General features: G+C 51.8%; 1 protein-coding gene across 1 annotated transcript; it reads right to left on the bottom strand.

The window, feature by feature from the left end:
* Window positions 1-6,294: 6,294 nt before the first annotated feature.
* Window positions 6,295-12,636, bottom strand: KIAA2013 (KIAA2013 ortholog). The gene is made up of 3 exons (XM_027826971.3): window positions 11,485-12,636; window positions 8,956-9,809; window positions 6,295-7,029 (listed from the first exon to the last, which is right to left on the bottom strand). The coding sequence occupies exons 1-3, from the start codon at window positions 12,482-12,484 to the stop codon at window positions 7,012-7,014; spliced, it is 1,872 nt and encodes a 623-aa protein (XP_027682772.2). The 5' UTR covers window positions 12,485-12,636; the 3' UTR covers window positions 6,295-7,011.
* Between the last annotated feature and the right edge of the window lie 2,417 nt (window positions 12,637-15,053).

Genomic DNA, 15,053 nt, shown 5'->3' with positions numbered 1-15,053 from the left:
GCCTTTTTGAGTAGATATTTGCAGATGCAATGATCTGAGAGCCTATCACATTCAATTCCAAAAATGAGCGCCAGCCATTGTAATAGGAACAGCGTTAGCCCCTTCTGATCTGGGATGAAAAGAAAAATGAGGCAGGGGCTCGGCAAGACATTTTGAGGAGGAAGAAGAAAGAATTAGTTATTAGGTCTATTTAAAGCTGGATCCTACATTCCTTACTCAGGCAAAATTTCCACTGAAGTAAATCAGACTAAAACAAATATAAAGTTCAAAGCTTATACAGCTGAACAAATCAATGCCAAATTCATCTGTTGTTACTCCAGATTTATAGCCCTGGGATTCCACTGGAGTTACTCCAGAGTTTCACCAGTGTAACCAAGAAAGGAATTTAACCAAATGTGTGTCTGCTTCCAAATCACTCTCCAACTCAGATAAATGTCTGTTAGTGGTACCCCTGCTGCCTAGTGAACTGGCACTGCCAAGGTATTGTGCAATACTTTCCTCGGTGTGCTTTATAAGATTCCAAGGAGTTCTTAAAACTGGCATCTGATGCCTTAACACACATTTTCTTTTAAGAAATTGTGTGCACGTTCCCTATTGTAGAGATTACCAGGGCCCTGTACTTTATATACTGATTGGTGGTGGTCAGAGTTGCGGGTGCTGTTGTTTCCTAAGGGAGCACTGGAGCCATTGTTTTACAATAAAATAGAATTGCACGGACATTTTCAGACAAAGGGGACAGATAGATTACAATGTCTCTTGAATGCAGAACCCCCTGAAAGCCTTCTGTTTTCTCCCGCTTGTGATCGGTACTGACAGCTCACCCACCCCTTTCCAGGTCTAGTCATCAATATGCATGTGAGCAAGTCTAACAGAGCTGAAGTAGCTGCCCTGGAATAATTGTGCCCCAGAAACTCTTTTGATGTTCATTGGTGGAGAGGCCAAAAGCTCCAAACTGCAACTGAGGCCAATGATGATCAAGGACCCAATTCACAGAGAGCTGCTATAGGCTCATGTCATCTTCATTAGAGTCTTTTCATCCCATCCTCTCATTCCAGATGCTGCACAGCCCCAAAACAGATCACGGAACTTCCGAAAAAGACCGAGCAGGGACAGCCCTGTGTGTGTGCAGATTCTACTGAAGCATAAGAACAAATTTTTCTTACAATATACTTAGTTCTTACTATAGGAAGAGTTTTAATGCCTGCCACTTGCTATCTCCCCGTTAGCCCATTCGCTCTTGGGGTAGCAAAACCATTAAAATACTAGGTGTTGAAATCTGCTTTTCAGAAGATTTTCCACAAACTGTACTTGGAAAGTAAGCTATTGGAAAATCAAAGGCAAAAGGGTGCAACTCATTGAGATGGAGAGAACAAATAAGATTCAAGGCCAAATCCTGTCCATGCCCTTCAGGAGGGCCAGAGGGTGGAATTTCAGCTTTCCTACAAATCATCTTGTTTGTTTACCTGTGCCTCCACAGGGGGTGTGTGACTCACCTAACCCACAACTGTCCTCAGCTCCTTGTGACTTCTGCAATAGGCTCTGGCTCTTGCAGAACGGCCTGTGGCCCTGTTCTACTTTCCATCATCCATGGCAATGTGGATCTTGTAGGAGCAATGTTACCGTTGGATCTCTCCACCAAGACGCCCCTCAGGAGGATGCAGGGGGCTGCTGATGGGAGCAGAAGACTGAGTAAGCTAATGATGTCTAACACATGGGTAAATGTGAATAGGATCAGACTAGATGCTCCGTCACTTGGCCACTGGCAGTTCCCTGCTCCCTTCTCAACAGACTGGCATGTTCAAAAGCTTGGCTGGTGGAAGTGGCTTGCATGTGTTTGCTTTGTTTTTTGCTGCCCAGTTTCTATAATTGTGATTCATCCTCCCCTCTGCTTTGCATTCCCTAATCCGCCCCACTGCTGCTGTCTGGTGCTCTGTACTGGATGTAAGGCAACTAACTTGTAATACAAAGTGCAATAGGCCTTGGGGAATCATTTTGTATATAATAAACTTAGATGACAGAAATCCAAGAGCCTTCAGGCTCTTACTGCATCTGTGGTGATGGGGACCATGGTGAAGGCAGTTGTGATGCACATGGAGAAAGCTAGCTAAAATTGCCAAAGCCAAGCACCCAAAAGATAGGAAATGACAGAATTAAGGTTGCCAATGCAACCTTAATTCACCCCCTTGTGCGTATGCATTGTGATATAGTGTTCAATTACATGATCATATACTATTTTTTTTCCACAGGACTCCGGCCTCCTTCAGTGCACAGAACGGAGGGTGCTTATTTAATGACAAATTATTCACTATTTTGTTTCTCCTCATTGTTTAGTGTCTGGCCCCAGGCCTTACTTAGTGCACACTATTCAAACCCTGCTTTGAAGACAGAATTATTAATTCTTCACAGGCTTTTCTATGGTGCTCATCACTATAGGCTCTGAATGCTTCACCAATGTTAATACATTTATTTTCCCAATGCCCAAGGAGCGGTGGTATCCCCATTTTACAGACAGGGAACTGATGCACAGATGAAGGTAAAGAGTATCCACTAATTTTGGGGTGCTAAATTTGAGATACCTAGGACCTGATTTTTCAGAGTATTTAGCATTTTGTAGCACTTCACACGTTCAAAGCACAGTTCCTATGAATTTCAGGTGCAGCTTTAAGTGTCCAGCACTTTAACAAATCAGGCCACAGGACTCAACTCAACCCAGAAAATGGGGAACACGCAGTTAGTGACCACCTATAAAAAATTTGGGTTTAAGTGACTTGCCCAACATCACATAGGAATTCTGTGGCTGAAGCAGGGATAGAATCCAGTTCTGCAGGGCAACATTCAACTTCTTTAACCATGAGACCATCCTTTCTGTTCTTCCAATCCCCTGCCTCAGCCAGACACGTCTTCCAATTTCTGCTAAAAATGAATAAATCTTACTTCACAACTCTGATTCATTCTCAGAACAAGCCCATCATGTGCACTGCAAGAGGCAGGACTCGTGAAAAAAATAGTACCTGATTATATGATTAAAGACTGTCATAACGCATACGCACAGGAGGGCTACATTAAGGTTACACAGGTAACCTTAATTCTGGCATTCCTTAGACTTTGCAACTTTAATAATCTTTTAACAGATCTCTGTGATTTCTGAGGCTTTAGAAAAAGCAAACTGAATAAACAAAGTTGATGGAGCATATTGACATCCTCATGGCTCATTAGCACATGTGCAACCTTCAGGTCCACCACAGAGCTAACTGAGTAACCCACTGTAGTAGTAGTAGGTTGTCCGCCTCCATGTGGACCAGCACGGGCTGGGGTGGAACATTTTGCCAGTGCATTTCAGTTATTTGCTGACAGCAGAGGGAAGAGGGAGTTCCTTCCTTGGCTCTGTAGCGGTGTGTTCTAGTGGGAACAGAGTCTTCTTCCCCCAAGTTTGACACTTTTTTGTCTCCTCCAACCTCCCCATTCCTCATCTTTGGCTCCTCCTTTCAGTCCCATTCTCGTTACCTAGCCAGTCCCAGTCTCCACTCCTCAGATGTCTCAGCCCAGTGTCCTTGCCCAGCAAGTCCTTGTCCCATCCCTCCAAATTACCAGTCTCCCCACCCCCGCATCCGATCTGTCTCTCCCCAGCCCTGGCCTCCAGTCACCCCAGCAGTCCCTATCTCCCTCCCCAGGTTCCTCATCCAATGTGTCCTCTTCATGTCCTAGTCTGGTTGCCCAGACAGTCCCAGTTCTCCTCTGGTTCCTAATCAGATCTGTCTCCTCTCCTCAGTAGTTTAGTTTGTCTCTCCCCACCTCATCTGATCGCAGACCCTTCCCAGTATCCATTCCCTCACTCAGCCAGTCTCAACTCCCAGCCTCCTCCCAGGTCCGATCTCTCTTCCTCACCCACATTCCCCCTCCCCAGTAGCTCCCAGTTCTCATCTCCCTCCAATCTCAGCGTCTCCCCCATCCCCTGGGCTTCTTGTGCTAGTCTGCTTGCCCAGCCAGTCCCAGTTCTCCCTAGCGCCTTGCCAGATTGGTCGTCCTTAAAGCTTCCCCCACACCTCAGCTCCCATTCTCTCCTTGCTCAGCTAGTCCCCATTGCCTTCTATCCAATCTCAGTCCCACCCCCAGCTACGGCTCCTTGCCCAGCTAGTCCCCATTGCCTTCTATCCAATCTCAGTCCCACCCCCAGCTACGGCTCCTTGTCCAGCCAGTCACAGCCCTCCCCTTGGCTCCCACTCTCCTGTACCCAGCCCAATTCCCTGTCCCTTCCCACTAGCCTCGAGTCCCACTCTCCGGCTCTCTGTCCCAATCTACTCCCCCTGCCCCAGTCCAGCTTTTGTCCCCTCTGCATTCTAATCAGGCAGGTTCTTCCATCATGCTGCTGGACCAGGGAGGGGTCAATGGGAGTACTGGAGAAAGTCTCCGTGTGCTTAGTTCAGGTACCGAGAGCCAGCATGGTGTGGCCTGCCACAAACCAGAGCTGCGAGTGCAGGGAAAGTCCTGTTCAGCTCAAAGCTAGAGCATGCCCATGGCAGATCGAGCCTTCAGGGAATTTAACCACTCACCTGTTAAGAAGTTTCTGAGCGTGTGAGAAGCAATTTTTCAACACCTTATAACTTGGCCAAATTTTGATGGATTTTCACAGGGACAGGAAGTCACATCCCTGACACAATGGCTATCCCCTCCCCAAATTTCAACTCCCTGCTCAAGCACATAGCGGGGGCACCAAAGCTGTTTAAAAAAAAAAAAAAAAATTGACCAGAATTTCTTTTAAAGTGTGCAAAGCAGTATTTTCCCCTACTTTCATTCTCAGAAACATTTCCCGCCCCCTCCCCCCGAGGCAACAGGCAGCATGGAAAATTTCAACTTGAATGCTAAAAGTTTGGCAAAGCTGTTATTAGTAATTGAAAACAGGGTCTTAGAATGGAATGTGTTGGGCAACCTTAGCAGCCCTGCCTGTAACTACTGAGCATGCTCGGTCTGCTGCCGCCATCTACCTTAGAAGAACTGGTAATGTGTTTCTTCCCAGTGTTGCAAGCACCTCATTTTATTACTTGGAGACAGCTCTGAAGACAGGTCACTTATTATCAGAAATTCCTTGGCAGTTACTAGCCTTGGGCTTAGTTTCCAGAACAAAGTACTGAACTTAACACTGAGAAACCCCTGACCATGAACTGCTCTGATCTTTAAGTAGTAAAGAAGTAGGAGTCTACTTTCCTCATAATTCAGACGCATCATGTTCTCTTCAATACTGTGTGGGGAAATAAGATACAAGGTGCTACTGCTGAACAGATAAACCATTGATCAGTCCTTCAAATAAAATCCTGTTACAGAAAAAGCTTTTCCAGAAGCAGTAGTCTCTGGTGTGGTATTAGCATTCAGCGAGTAAATACACTGCTCTTATTCCCTTTTCTGGCACTATCTGACTATTGCCCTGAGAGGTTTTGCAAACTGTGCCTTGAGTAATTTTTTTTTTGCAGGGGGGGTATACTAAGCAGGTCTTCTCAATCATCTAAATGGCAGCAGGAGCACTGAGTAAGTTTGGATAACTGAGGAAACTTTTACTGACACCATGGACATGACCCTGTTTCACATAACTAAACTCGTACTGTTTTAGTGGATGGTAGAAATACCACAGGATCAGATCTCATTAGTTTGGCATTTCCCTACAACATATCTTCCGAGAGTTCAGTTTAAAATATTGACTTTGAAACACAGGTTAAGATTTCCTGGATAGTCTAGGGTATCTAGACATTTAAAATTAATGGAAGATGTTTAAATCCCCTAGGCTGCTTGAAAATCTCAACCTTAAAATATAAAATGAGTAAATATTACTGCTTTAAGGGACAAGTCTTCAGGGGTGGGTTCAAGGGATCCTTTTTTGGCCTATAGCATAGCAGGGAAAGCACAGAAAAAACAAGTTTGTCTTAAGACCTGGTTCCTTCTCCCCCCATTCTATGTGGAATATACTGGGCAAGGCTGAAGTTGTACGGTCTGTTTTCTGCTTCTCAAAGTACAGAGGAATAGCATCTTTTGTTCTTTCTAAAAAGGTCATTGCCTGGAAATAAGTTTCTCACCGTCTAGCTATTGGGTGTGCAAAATTTTACTTTGACCCGTGATTTAGAGAATGTTTGGAGTTCTTGGCCCTTTACCCACCATTTTTCCCTATTTAATTATTTTTCCCCTTAAATCCAAACCCACTTCAATAGTGTCCTTGGTTCTGACTGTAACTAGAGCTGCTGGCACTCCATTTCCAAAAGGTGCTGCTTTTTCTTTTTAACCTATGGAAAAAGTGAACCATAACATGTGTAGACTGAAAGGTATTTATTTAAAAACAACAGCTTTGGAATTTTAAAACCAAACAATCTTCAAATCACTATAAAGTAGGATGCCTCCCCAGAAGCCAGAACATACCAATGCACAAAGTCTCAATATTATGCTCAGAACAGAAAATTGGCAGGTCAGCATTTCCAAATATAACCCAGAAATCGCTTCATTAAACTGATTATTTTGCACTCTACAATCAGAGGCTGAGCTAAACTTGTTACACCAGCACTTATATGTACAGTTTAAGTGGGTGTTGTTTGCTATACATTTGAATGCAAAATTAACATCCTGTCCCACCCCTGCCCCGCAGTGCAATAAATTAAAATGCATTCTAGAAAGGAGAAGTGACATTGAATTAAAGAATTTTCTAGTTAGGTTAACTCTAAAGGGAACGCTCATTCTTTATTTTCCTGTAAAGTTAAAAAGAATCAAAGGACTCATATTTTCAAGTATTCCTCACCACATGGATTAATCTTACGGAACTGAACACGTTACACAGAAAGAGACACCCCAGTGATACATGAGCTTCTAGTGTAAACCTTTGAATCACCATAAACTTTCGAAGTCACGGATTCCCCTCTTAACAAGGCACAAAAGGGTTGTTGCTTTCAGAAGGTCCTTGTTCTCAGCCGCAGAACTGTCGGGCACTAGGTGTCTTGTGCAAATGGAGGCTGAAAGCAGGACTGTTAGTTCACTTGCTCAGACACTGGGATCTTCCTGTGCAATTAATAAAACAAGGTGTTATCTTGCTTACAGCTACAGAAACCTTATATTTCAGCAACAGATTTCACTTCATCCCTGTCTGTGGCACGGAGCTGTCATTAGACCACACAGGCTCTGTACCATCTTCATTGTAGCTGACTCCAGCCCAAGACATTGAATGAGCTAATCTGCTGGACGTTGCACGACTCCTTGCAAAGCAAAGAGCACCAATGCAAGAAACAGATGCTTACTCAGCTCCAAGTCTATGGCTGTGCAATTTCTCTAATTCAATGGATAGTGTCAGTGCTAATAAGCTGTAATGGTGAACACAATCCATTATGTAAAAGGCAGAAGGTGAGTCTCCCCGATCCTTCAATAGCAAAGGCAGAGAGAGATATAGACAGCACTGAATAAGGGTCATGAGACAGTTTGAGTTCCAGGATGCAGTAGCACACACCACAATACAAATGACTTCCTGAGCACTTTTCCCTTTGCATTAATATTTTGATCATGATCTCAAGGAGATCATGCAACTGGAGAAAGAATGCAACTGTTTGCAGATTTCTGTGATCTGTACATTTAATCTACATCTTCCTATGTCTAGCTGGAGTCTAGCCACAAGTGCTGGAGAACCTTCAACGCCCAATGACCTCACAGGAATGCACGTGTTCAGCACCACTCAGGATCAGTCTCCCAACAGCAGTCAGGGAGCCAATAAGTTACTTGCATATGAGAGAGGAGAGAATCTCCTTGAAAGTCCATCTCTAACCCCCTCTTATTTTGTGAACATTAACCTAAGTCCAGTGTCTAGTCCAGCCTCAGCTAACCTTCATTTAATTTGCTTTTCTGATTTAGAAAAGCAGGACAATCTGAAGCCAGAATGTTTCCCCTGAGCACGTCTCTATTTGGTGACTGTTTATTAATAAACACACACAACAATTCTGCAGTTAAGTCTTAACATTGATCTTAAAGAGAGGAGGTTTTGACCAACGCACTTGGCTCACACAGCAAGTCAGTCTAATTTTTCATTTTCCCTTCCGTGCCAGTAAGGTGCAACTAGAAAATATTGGCACTAAGAGCAGGAGAATGTTTCCTAGTCCCTGTTCTGTACTAAGTACATCTCTTCCACTCTTGCCCTTGACTATGCCAAGTCACCCTGGCCACTAAGCTTAAGGTACCGTAGTAAACCAAGTACTCAAAGCCCTTATACAGCTGGGAGGTGCAAAATATCTTGGGGCCCAAATCCCCAGCTTTCAGAAAAGAACACACTGTCCTGCCTTCAGGATGGCTCTATATTTAGTCTAAATAGCAGGAGAACTAATATTGGTTTTGTACGTCTCCAAACTGAGGCTGGTAAAGGTGACATTCAGTGAGAACCACGCAGTGACTACAAGTCTAGAATATTTATCCACAGACCCAACAAATAAGCATCTGGACTAGGGCAGGAGCTTGCATGTGTGTGAATTTCCATATTACACAATTCACTCACAGCAGACAAGTGTGCAAGCAATGCCCACACAACAGTAGGGATAAGAGTACTCCATGGAAAAAGCACGCAGCTTTGTCACTAGCATTCCACTACTGTATAATTGCATGACAAACACCATATGGTGTCAATACAAACAAACCTCTAAGTTTCTGCAGTGAAAGAGGGTGTCTGCTTTAAATGGTAGCCATCCAAAGGTTTTTAAAAGGAATAACAATGGATTTATTTTGCTAATGGTTGAGTCTTGCAGTCTCCCTGACCTAATCCTACTGTCTTGCAAGAAGAGTCACCTTTCCGGGACAAGTGTGTATGTGTGCACGCGTGTGTGCACACACACTTCAAGACAGATTCAAAACCCTTTCACAACCAGAGAGAACCTCCCTAACAACAGCTGACAGAAAACCAGGCTGATAACTTGGCTCCCAAGAAAGCAGCGGACAGTGGCAGCTTTATACCTTACTCCTGAAGAGTGGCTTGGCTCCTGGCCCACAGTATTCATTGTAGATGAGTTTGAACAGAAACAGGTGGAAGAGTGTGATTAACGAGGCCACACTGAACCAGAACAGGAAGGGTAAACCTGGGTACTGCTTGGCCATGTGCTCCTCATGGGCCAGGATAGCTTTCAGATGTAGCGTGTGTCTCAGGTCCTGCAGATGGGTCAGGTCTGTAGATATATAAAGTAATGGTGTGATAGGCTGAGTCACCATGACAGGGAAGGTGTGACCCCGCAGCTCAGATGTCAACTCCACAGGCTCATTCAAGCAGCCTGCCTCGCAGGCATACAGCCTAACTGGCTTGTCCTGGAACTTCACAGACACATGCAGGAAGGGCTTTCCTTCAGCATCCAGCAGAACAGCCAGATTAATCAGGTCTTTGTTATAGTGGATCCCACGCAGGGAATAGCTGTTGTGAAGCACATCAGGGTCAGCCTGAAACTGGAGATGGTTTTCTGTGAACTGCAGACCTCCAAAGCTGAGCACCATCCCCTGCATGAGTCCATGGACCCCAGCTGCCACCAGGCTCTTGCATCCCCGCTTCTGGAGAGTCAGCTTCCACAAGTCTGAGAGCTGCAGAATCTGAGGAACACTGGACAGCTTCTCGGGCCACAGGTTCTCTGCATGCATGGTTGCATGGCCACTGAAGCAGTGGTCAGCATAGTTCAAGTTGGCTTCCATTTTTTCTCTGTCCTCACCACCAATGAGTGGATCCAGCAGAGGAGCTGGCATGCAAGATAGGACATAGTAGAGAGTCATATTGACAGTCTTGCTGGATGGTGTGTGGGAATCTGTAATCTTTCTCATTTCGACCCCTGCAATATAAGAAAAAAAAAATCGCTCAGAATGTCACACCTGTCTGTCAGCAAGTGTTTAAATAGAGAAAACAGGAAGTTCAGATTTGCAGATACTGGTGCCAACGGCTACACAGATGTTGGTGTGAGGGTGACAAGGAACTGAGTGCAAAAGCTCACGCTTGGCTGGCAGTGCTCAGCCATTTCTTACTCTGATATCTTCCATTTTAACTTGTTTTGAAAACACTGAAGTGAATGGAACAAATTAGGGACCTGATCATGTCCCATTTATTATAAATCAAAACAGGAAAAGTTGCATTTTTCTCTTTTTTTTAAAAAATTGCTATGTGGACACCTTGTACTAAGTTTCAGCCCAGAGGAAATTTTAATGGGCAAGATATATATCCTGTGAAGGGAGACTTACAGACTCCCTTTCCGTAGAATTGTACACACGTATAACACACAGGGACTCATCAAGGCTACTTCAGTTCCAGTACTCTCACATAACTGACATTAACTTAGTGTTAACCATCCCTACCCAGTCTAAAGCAAGTACAGGACTATCACATTATTCCTGGAGAAACCAAGGAGCTCTTGGTTAAGCATGTCTGTAGTTGAATTCTCTCTAGTTACGTTAATAGAACTTCTGCTGCTCTGAGACCCTGTGGATGTATGTGTAACGGTGACTAACTTCCTTATTAATGTAGTTGGATTTTCCATGCTTTTTGAAAAGCTTTACAAACTGTAATTTACCAGATTTATGAGGTACTTTGTAGTCTCATCCTACTGATCCCTAGAATTGATTTCCAGCCTGTAACAATAGATTACCTCTGAGGAAAGGTTAAAAATGGGTATGTTTAGTCTTGGGTGGGGGCGGGGGGGGAGGGGGGGAGAAGAGAAGACTTGATAAATCTTCAGATATGTTAAGGCCTGTTATAAAAAGGACAGTGATCAATTCTTCTCCATGTCCATTTAAGGTAGCACAAGAAGTAATGGGCTTAATCTGCAGCCAGAAAGACTTAGGTTTAATATTAGGAAAAACTTTCTAACTTTAAGGGTATTTAAGTACTGGAATAGGCTTTCGGGGAGATTGTGGAATCCCATCGTTGGAAGTTTTTAAGAATGGGTTAGACAAACACTTGTCAGGGATGGTCTAGGTATATTTGGTTCTGTCTCAGCACACAGGGCTAGATGAGATGACCTCTCAAGGTCTCTTCCAGGTCTATTAAGTGAGACTGTCTTAGTATTCAGCCGCTGCCGGTCCCATTAGCACCCACAACTTTAACTGAAGTTAAGAACTTCTGAAAAACTAGACTAAGGTTTCTCAGATTGGGCAGCCAGGATCAGAGGCTACTTAGTTTTGGCCTCTGATTTGCCTCAGATTACACAGCAAGCCAGTGGCAGATCTAGAGCAGGGACTAGAAATCAGAAGCCACTTCTTAAAGTTCTCTCCTTAACCTTTGTTTCTTTATCTAATAATGTTTAGCTACCTTTGAAGTGCTTTGAGCAAAAAGCATTAGGTTATTAACAACCTGAGACATCCCTACTGTTCCTCTAACCATCTCAGAGGAAGGATGAAATTTCATGTGAACTGAAATGCTTCATAAGTGACCAGAACGTTGTGAGTGGAGCTCACCTGTTAATGCAATGGGGTGCTCTCGCTACTTGGTTTTCAAGTGAACCTAGATCTCCTTACCTGAAATAAACAAATCGGACCAAGTCTGCTGGTGCTCCTGGAACAGCTCCTCAACCCCCATCTGCATCACCTCCAGCATCTCCTTCTTAGCCAACTCCCTCAGCTTGCTGAAGGTTTCCTCCAGGCTGGAGAGCTCTATGGGCTCTGAGGTGTATACAACGGACAGCACTGTCTCATGGAAATGAGACTTGGGTGCCACCTGCACCCGGGTCACCAGTTTTTTGGCAGCCACCACCACCAGCACCACCTTGGAGCTGCTAGCAAGGAGCACCCGGCCGGAGGAGAACAGGAACTGCCGGTCCCCCACCTTCTCCAGGCTGGTGACAAACTTGGCTCCCAGGACAGAGGAGGGGGGGGAAGGGGTGGAGGCCTCGAAGGCGATGACCCTCTCGGTGGGGTTGGCGATGTGGATCCGCTGCAGGTAGAGGTGGGGCCGGCTGCGGTGGGCCAGCAGCTCCTCCCGGACCGTCACGCAGTCGCGGGCGGGGGCTTGGGCTGCGGCCGGCCCCTGCCCGCTCGGGACGCACCGCACCCGCCGCACCGCCCCGTCCCGCAGCACCACCGCCGCGGCCCGGGCCTCAGCCTGCCCGCTCACCGCCTTGAGCTGCACCAGCGCCGGGTAGTCGGTGGCGTGGGCCGGGCCGGCCGCGGAGGCCCCGGCGGACACCCAGAGCCGGTTGGCGGCGACGTCCAGCAGCAGGAAGCCGTTGCCCACTAGGGCCGGGTGCCCCCCCGCAGCCTCCGGGGCGCCGTCGCCGGGGAGGCGCAGCCTCAGGGCATCGCCGCGCTCCTCCAGCCCCGGCCAGGCCCGCGTCTCGGCCTGGAGGCAGAGCCCGGCCTCCCCGCCCCGCGGCTCCCCGGCGCCCCAGGGCAGGCGCGGCCGGGCGCCCCCCAGGTACCAGTAGGCCACGAGCAGGAAGCCGAGCAGGGCCAGGAGGCGCCGGGCCCAGCTGCTGGAGAGCAGCCCCGGGAAGCCCTTCAGCCGCTGCTGCAGCCACATGGGGGGCGGAGGGGCCTGGAGTCGCCCGCGGCCTGGAGCTACCAGCCGCCCCGCGGGGGGCCCCTCATCCCCGGCCTGCGCGCCTCCCTCCGCCCGGCCCGGACCCGACCCGCGCTTCCGCCCGCGCCTGCCCGACCTGCCGCAAACCGAGCGCCCCCGCGGCCGGAAAGCGGAGCCTGACCCGGAGCACGACACTTTACGACAGACAAGGCGGGCTTAACCCGTAGGGGCCCGGGGAAGGTGGAGGGTTCGGTGCCAGGCTGGGTGCGCGCTTGGGGGCGGGAGCGGTGCCAGGTTGGGGGCGGGGGCGGTGCCAGGCTGGATGCGCGCTGGGGGGCGGGGGCGGTGCCAGGCTGGGTGCGCGCTGGGGGGCGGGGGCGGTGCCAGGCTGGGTGCGCGCTGGGGGCCAAGGGCGGTGCCAGGCTGGGTGCGTGCCGGGGGGCTGGGGAAGTGCCAGGCTTGGTGCGCGCTTGGGGGTGGGACCAGGGGCAGTGCCAGGCTGGGTGCGCGCAGGGGGGCAGGGCAGTGCCAGGCTGAGTGCGCGCTGGGGGGCCAGGGGCGGTGCCAGGCTGGGTGCGCGCTGGGGGGCGGGAGCGGTGCCAGGCTGGGTGCGTGCCGGGGGGCGGGGGCGGTGCCAGGCTGGGTGCGCGCCGGGGGGCAGGGGCGGTGCCAGGCTGGGTGCGCGCTTGGGGGCGGGAGCGGTGCCAGGTTGGGGGCGGGGGCGGGGGCGGTGCCAGGCTGGTTGCGCGCTGGGGGGCGGGGGCGGTGCCAGGCTGGGTGCACGTTGGGGGGCGGGGGCCGGGGCGGTGCCAGGCTGGGGGTGCACCGGGGGGCGGGGGCGGTGCCAGGCTGGGTGCGTGCTGGGGGCCAAGGGCGTTGCCAGGCTGGGTGCGTGCCGGGGGGCTGGGGAAGTGCCAGGCTTGGTGCGCGCTTGGGGGTGGGACCGGGGCAGTGCCAGGCTGGGTGCGCGCAGGGGGGCAGGGCAGTGCCAGGCTGGGTGTGTGCTGGGGGGCCAGGGGCAGTGCCAGGCTGGGTGTGTGCTGGGGGGCCCGGGGCGGTGCCAGGCTGGGTGTGCGCTGGGGGGCAGGGCAGTGCCAGGCTGGGTGTGTGCTGGGGGGCCAGGGGCAGTGCCAGGCTGGGTGTGTGCTGGGGGGGCGGGGGCGGTGCCAGGCTGGGGGTGCGCTGGGGGGCGGGGGCGGGGGCGGTGCCAGGCTGGGTGTGTGCCGGGGGCCGGGGCGGTGCCAGGCTGGGGGTGCGCCGGGGGGCGGGGGCGGTGCCAGGCTGGGTGCGTGCCGGGGGGCGGTGCCAGGCTGGGTGCGTGCTGGGGGCCAAGGGCGTTGCCAGGCTGGGTGCGTGCCGGGGGGTAGGGGAAGTGCCAGGCTTGGTGCGCGCTTGGGGGTGGGACTGGGGCAGTGCCAGGCTGGGTGCGCGCAGGGGGGCAGGGCAGTGCCAGGCTGGGGGTGTGCTGGGGGGCCAGGGGCAGTGCCAGGCTGGGTGTGTGCTGGGGGGCGGGGGCGGTGCCAGGCTGGGGGTGCGCTGGGGGGCGGGGGCGGTGCCAGGCTGGGTGTGTGCCGGGGGCCGGGGCGGTGCCAGGCTGGGTGCGTGCTGGGGGCCAAGGGCGTTGCCAGGCTGGGTGCGTGCCGGGGGGCTGGGGAAGTGCCAGGCTTGGTGCGCGCTTGGGGGTGGGACCGGAGCAGTGCCAGGCTGGGTGCGCGCAGGGGGGCAGGGCAGTGCCAGGCTGGGTGTGTGCTGGGGGGCCAGGGGCAGTGCCAGGCTGGGTGTGTGCTGGGGGGCAGGGGCGGTGCCAGGCTGGGTGTGCGCTGGGGGGCAGGGCAGTGCCAGGCTGGGTGTGTGCTGGGGGGCCAGGGGCAGTGCCAGGCTGGGTGTGTGCTGGGGGGCGGGGGCGGTGCCAGGCTGGGGGTGCGCTGGGGGGGCGGGGGCGGTGCCCGGCTGGGGGTGTGCCGGGGGCCGGGGCGGTGCCAGGCTGGGGGTGCGCCGGGGGGCGGGGGCGGTGCCAGGCTGGGTGCGTGCCGGGGGGCCGGGGCAGTGCCAGGCTGGGTGTGTGCTGGGGGGCAGGGGCGGTGCCAGTCTGGGTGTGTGCTGGGGGGCCAGGGGCAGTGCCAGGTTGGGTGTGTGCTGGGGGGCAGGGGCAGTGCCAGGCTGGGTGCGTGCCAGGGGGCGGGGGCAGTGCCAGGCTGGGTGCATGCCGGGGGCTGGGGGAAGTGCCAGGCTTGGTGCGCACTTGGGGGTGGGACCAGGGGCAGTGCCAGGCTGGGTGCGCGCTGGGGGGCAGGGGCAGTGCAAGGCTGGGTGTGTGCTGGGGGGCCAGCGCAGTGCCAGGCTGGGTGTGTGCTGGGGGGCGGGGGCATTGCCAGGCTGGGTGCACGCCGGGGGTGGGACCAGGGGCAGTGCCAGGCTGGGTGCGCGCTGGGGGCCAGGGGCAGTGCCAGGCTGGGTGTGTGCTGGGGGGCCAGGGCAGTGCCAGGCTGGGTGTGTGCTGGGGGGCGGGGGCATTGCCAGGCTCGGTGTGCGGTGGGGGCGGGGGAAGTGCCAGGCTGGGTGCACGCCC

The sequence above is a fragment of the Chelonia mydas genome, chromosome 18, assembly GCF_015237465.2.
Source record: "Chelonia mydas isolate rCheMyd1 chromosome 18, rCheMyd1.pri.v2, whole genome shotgun sequence".
Lineage (NCBI taxonomy): Eukaryota > Metazoa > Chordata > Testudines > Cheloniidae > Chelonia > Chelonia mydas.
The sequence above is the reverse complement of the archived record's forward strand: the minus strand, read 5'-3'. Positions and strand labels throughout refer to the sequence as shown.

Coding starts and splice junctions, on each gene's coding strand:
- KIAA2013 (XM_027826971.3), bottom strand. CDS start 12,484: ATGTGGCTGCAGCAGCGGCTGAAGGGCTTCCCGGGGCTGCTCTCCAGC. Junction 9,810..11,484: donor GTCCGATTTGTTTATTTCAG/GTAAGGAGATCT, acceptor CTTATATTGCAG/GGGTCGAAATGAGAAAGATT.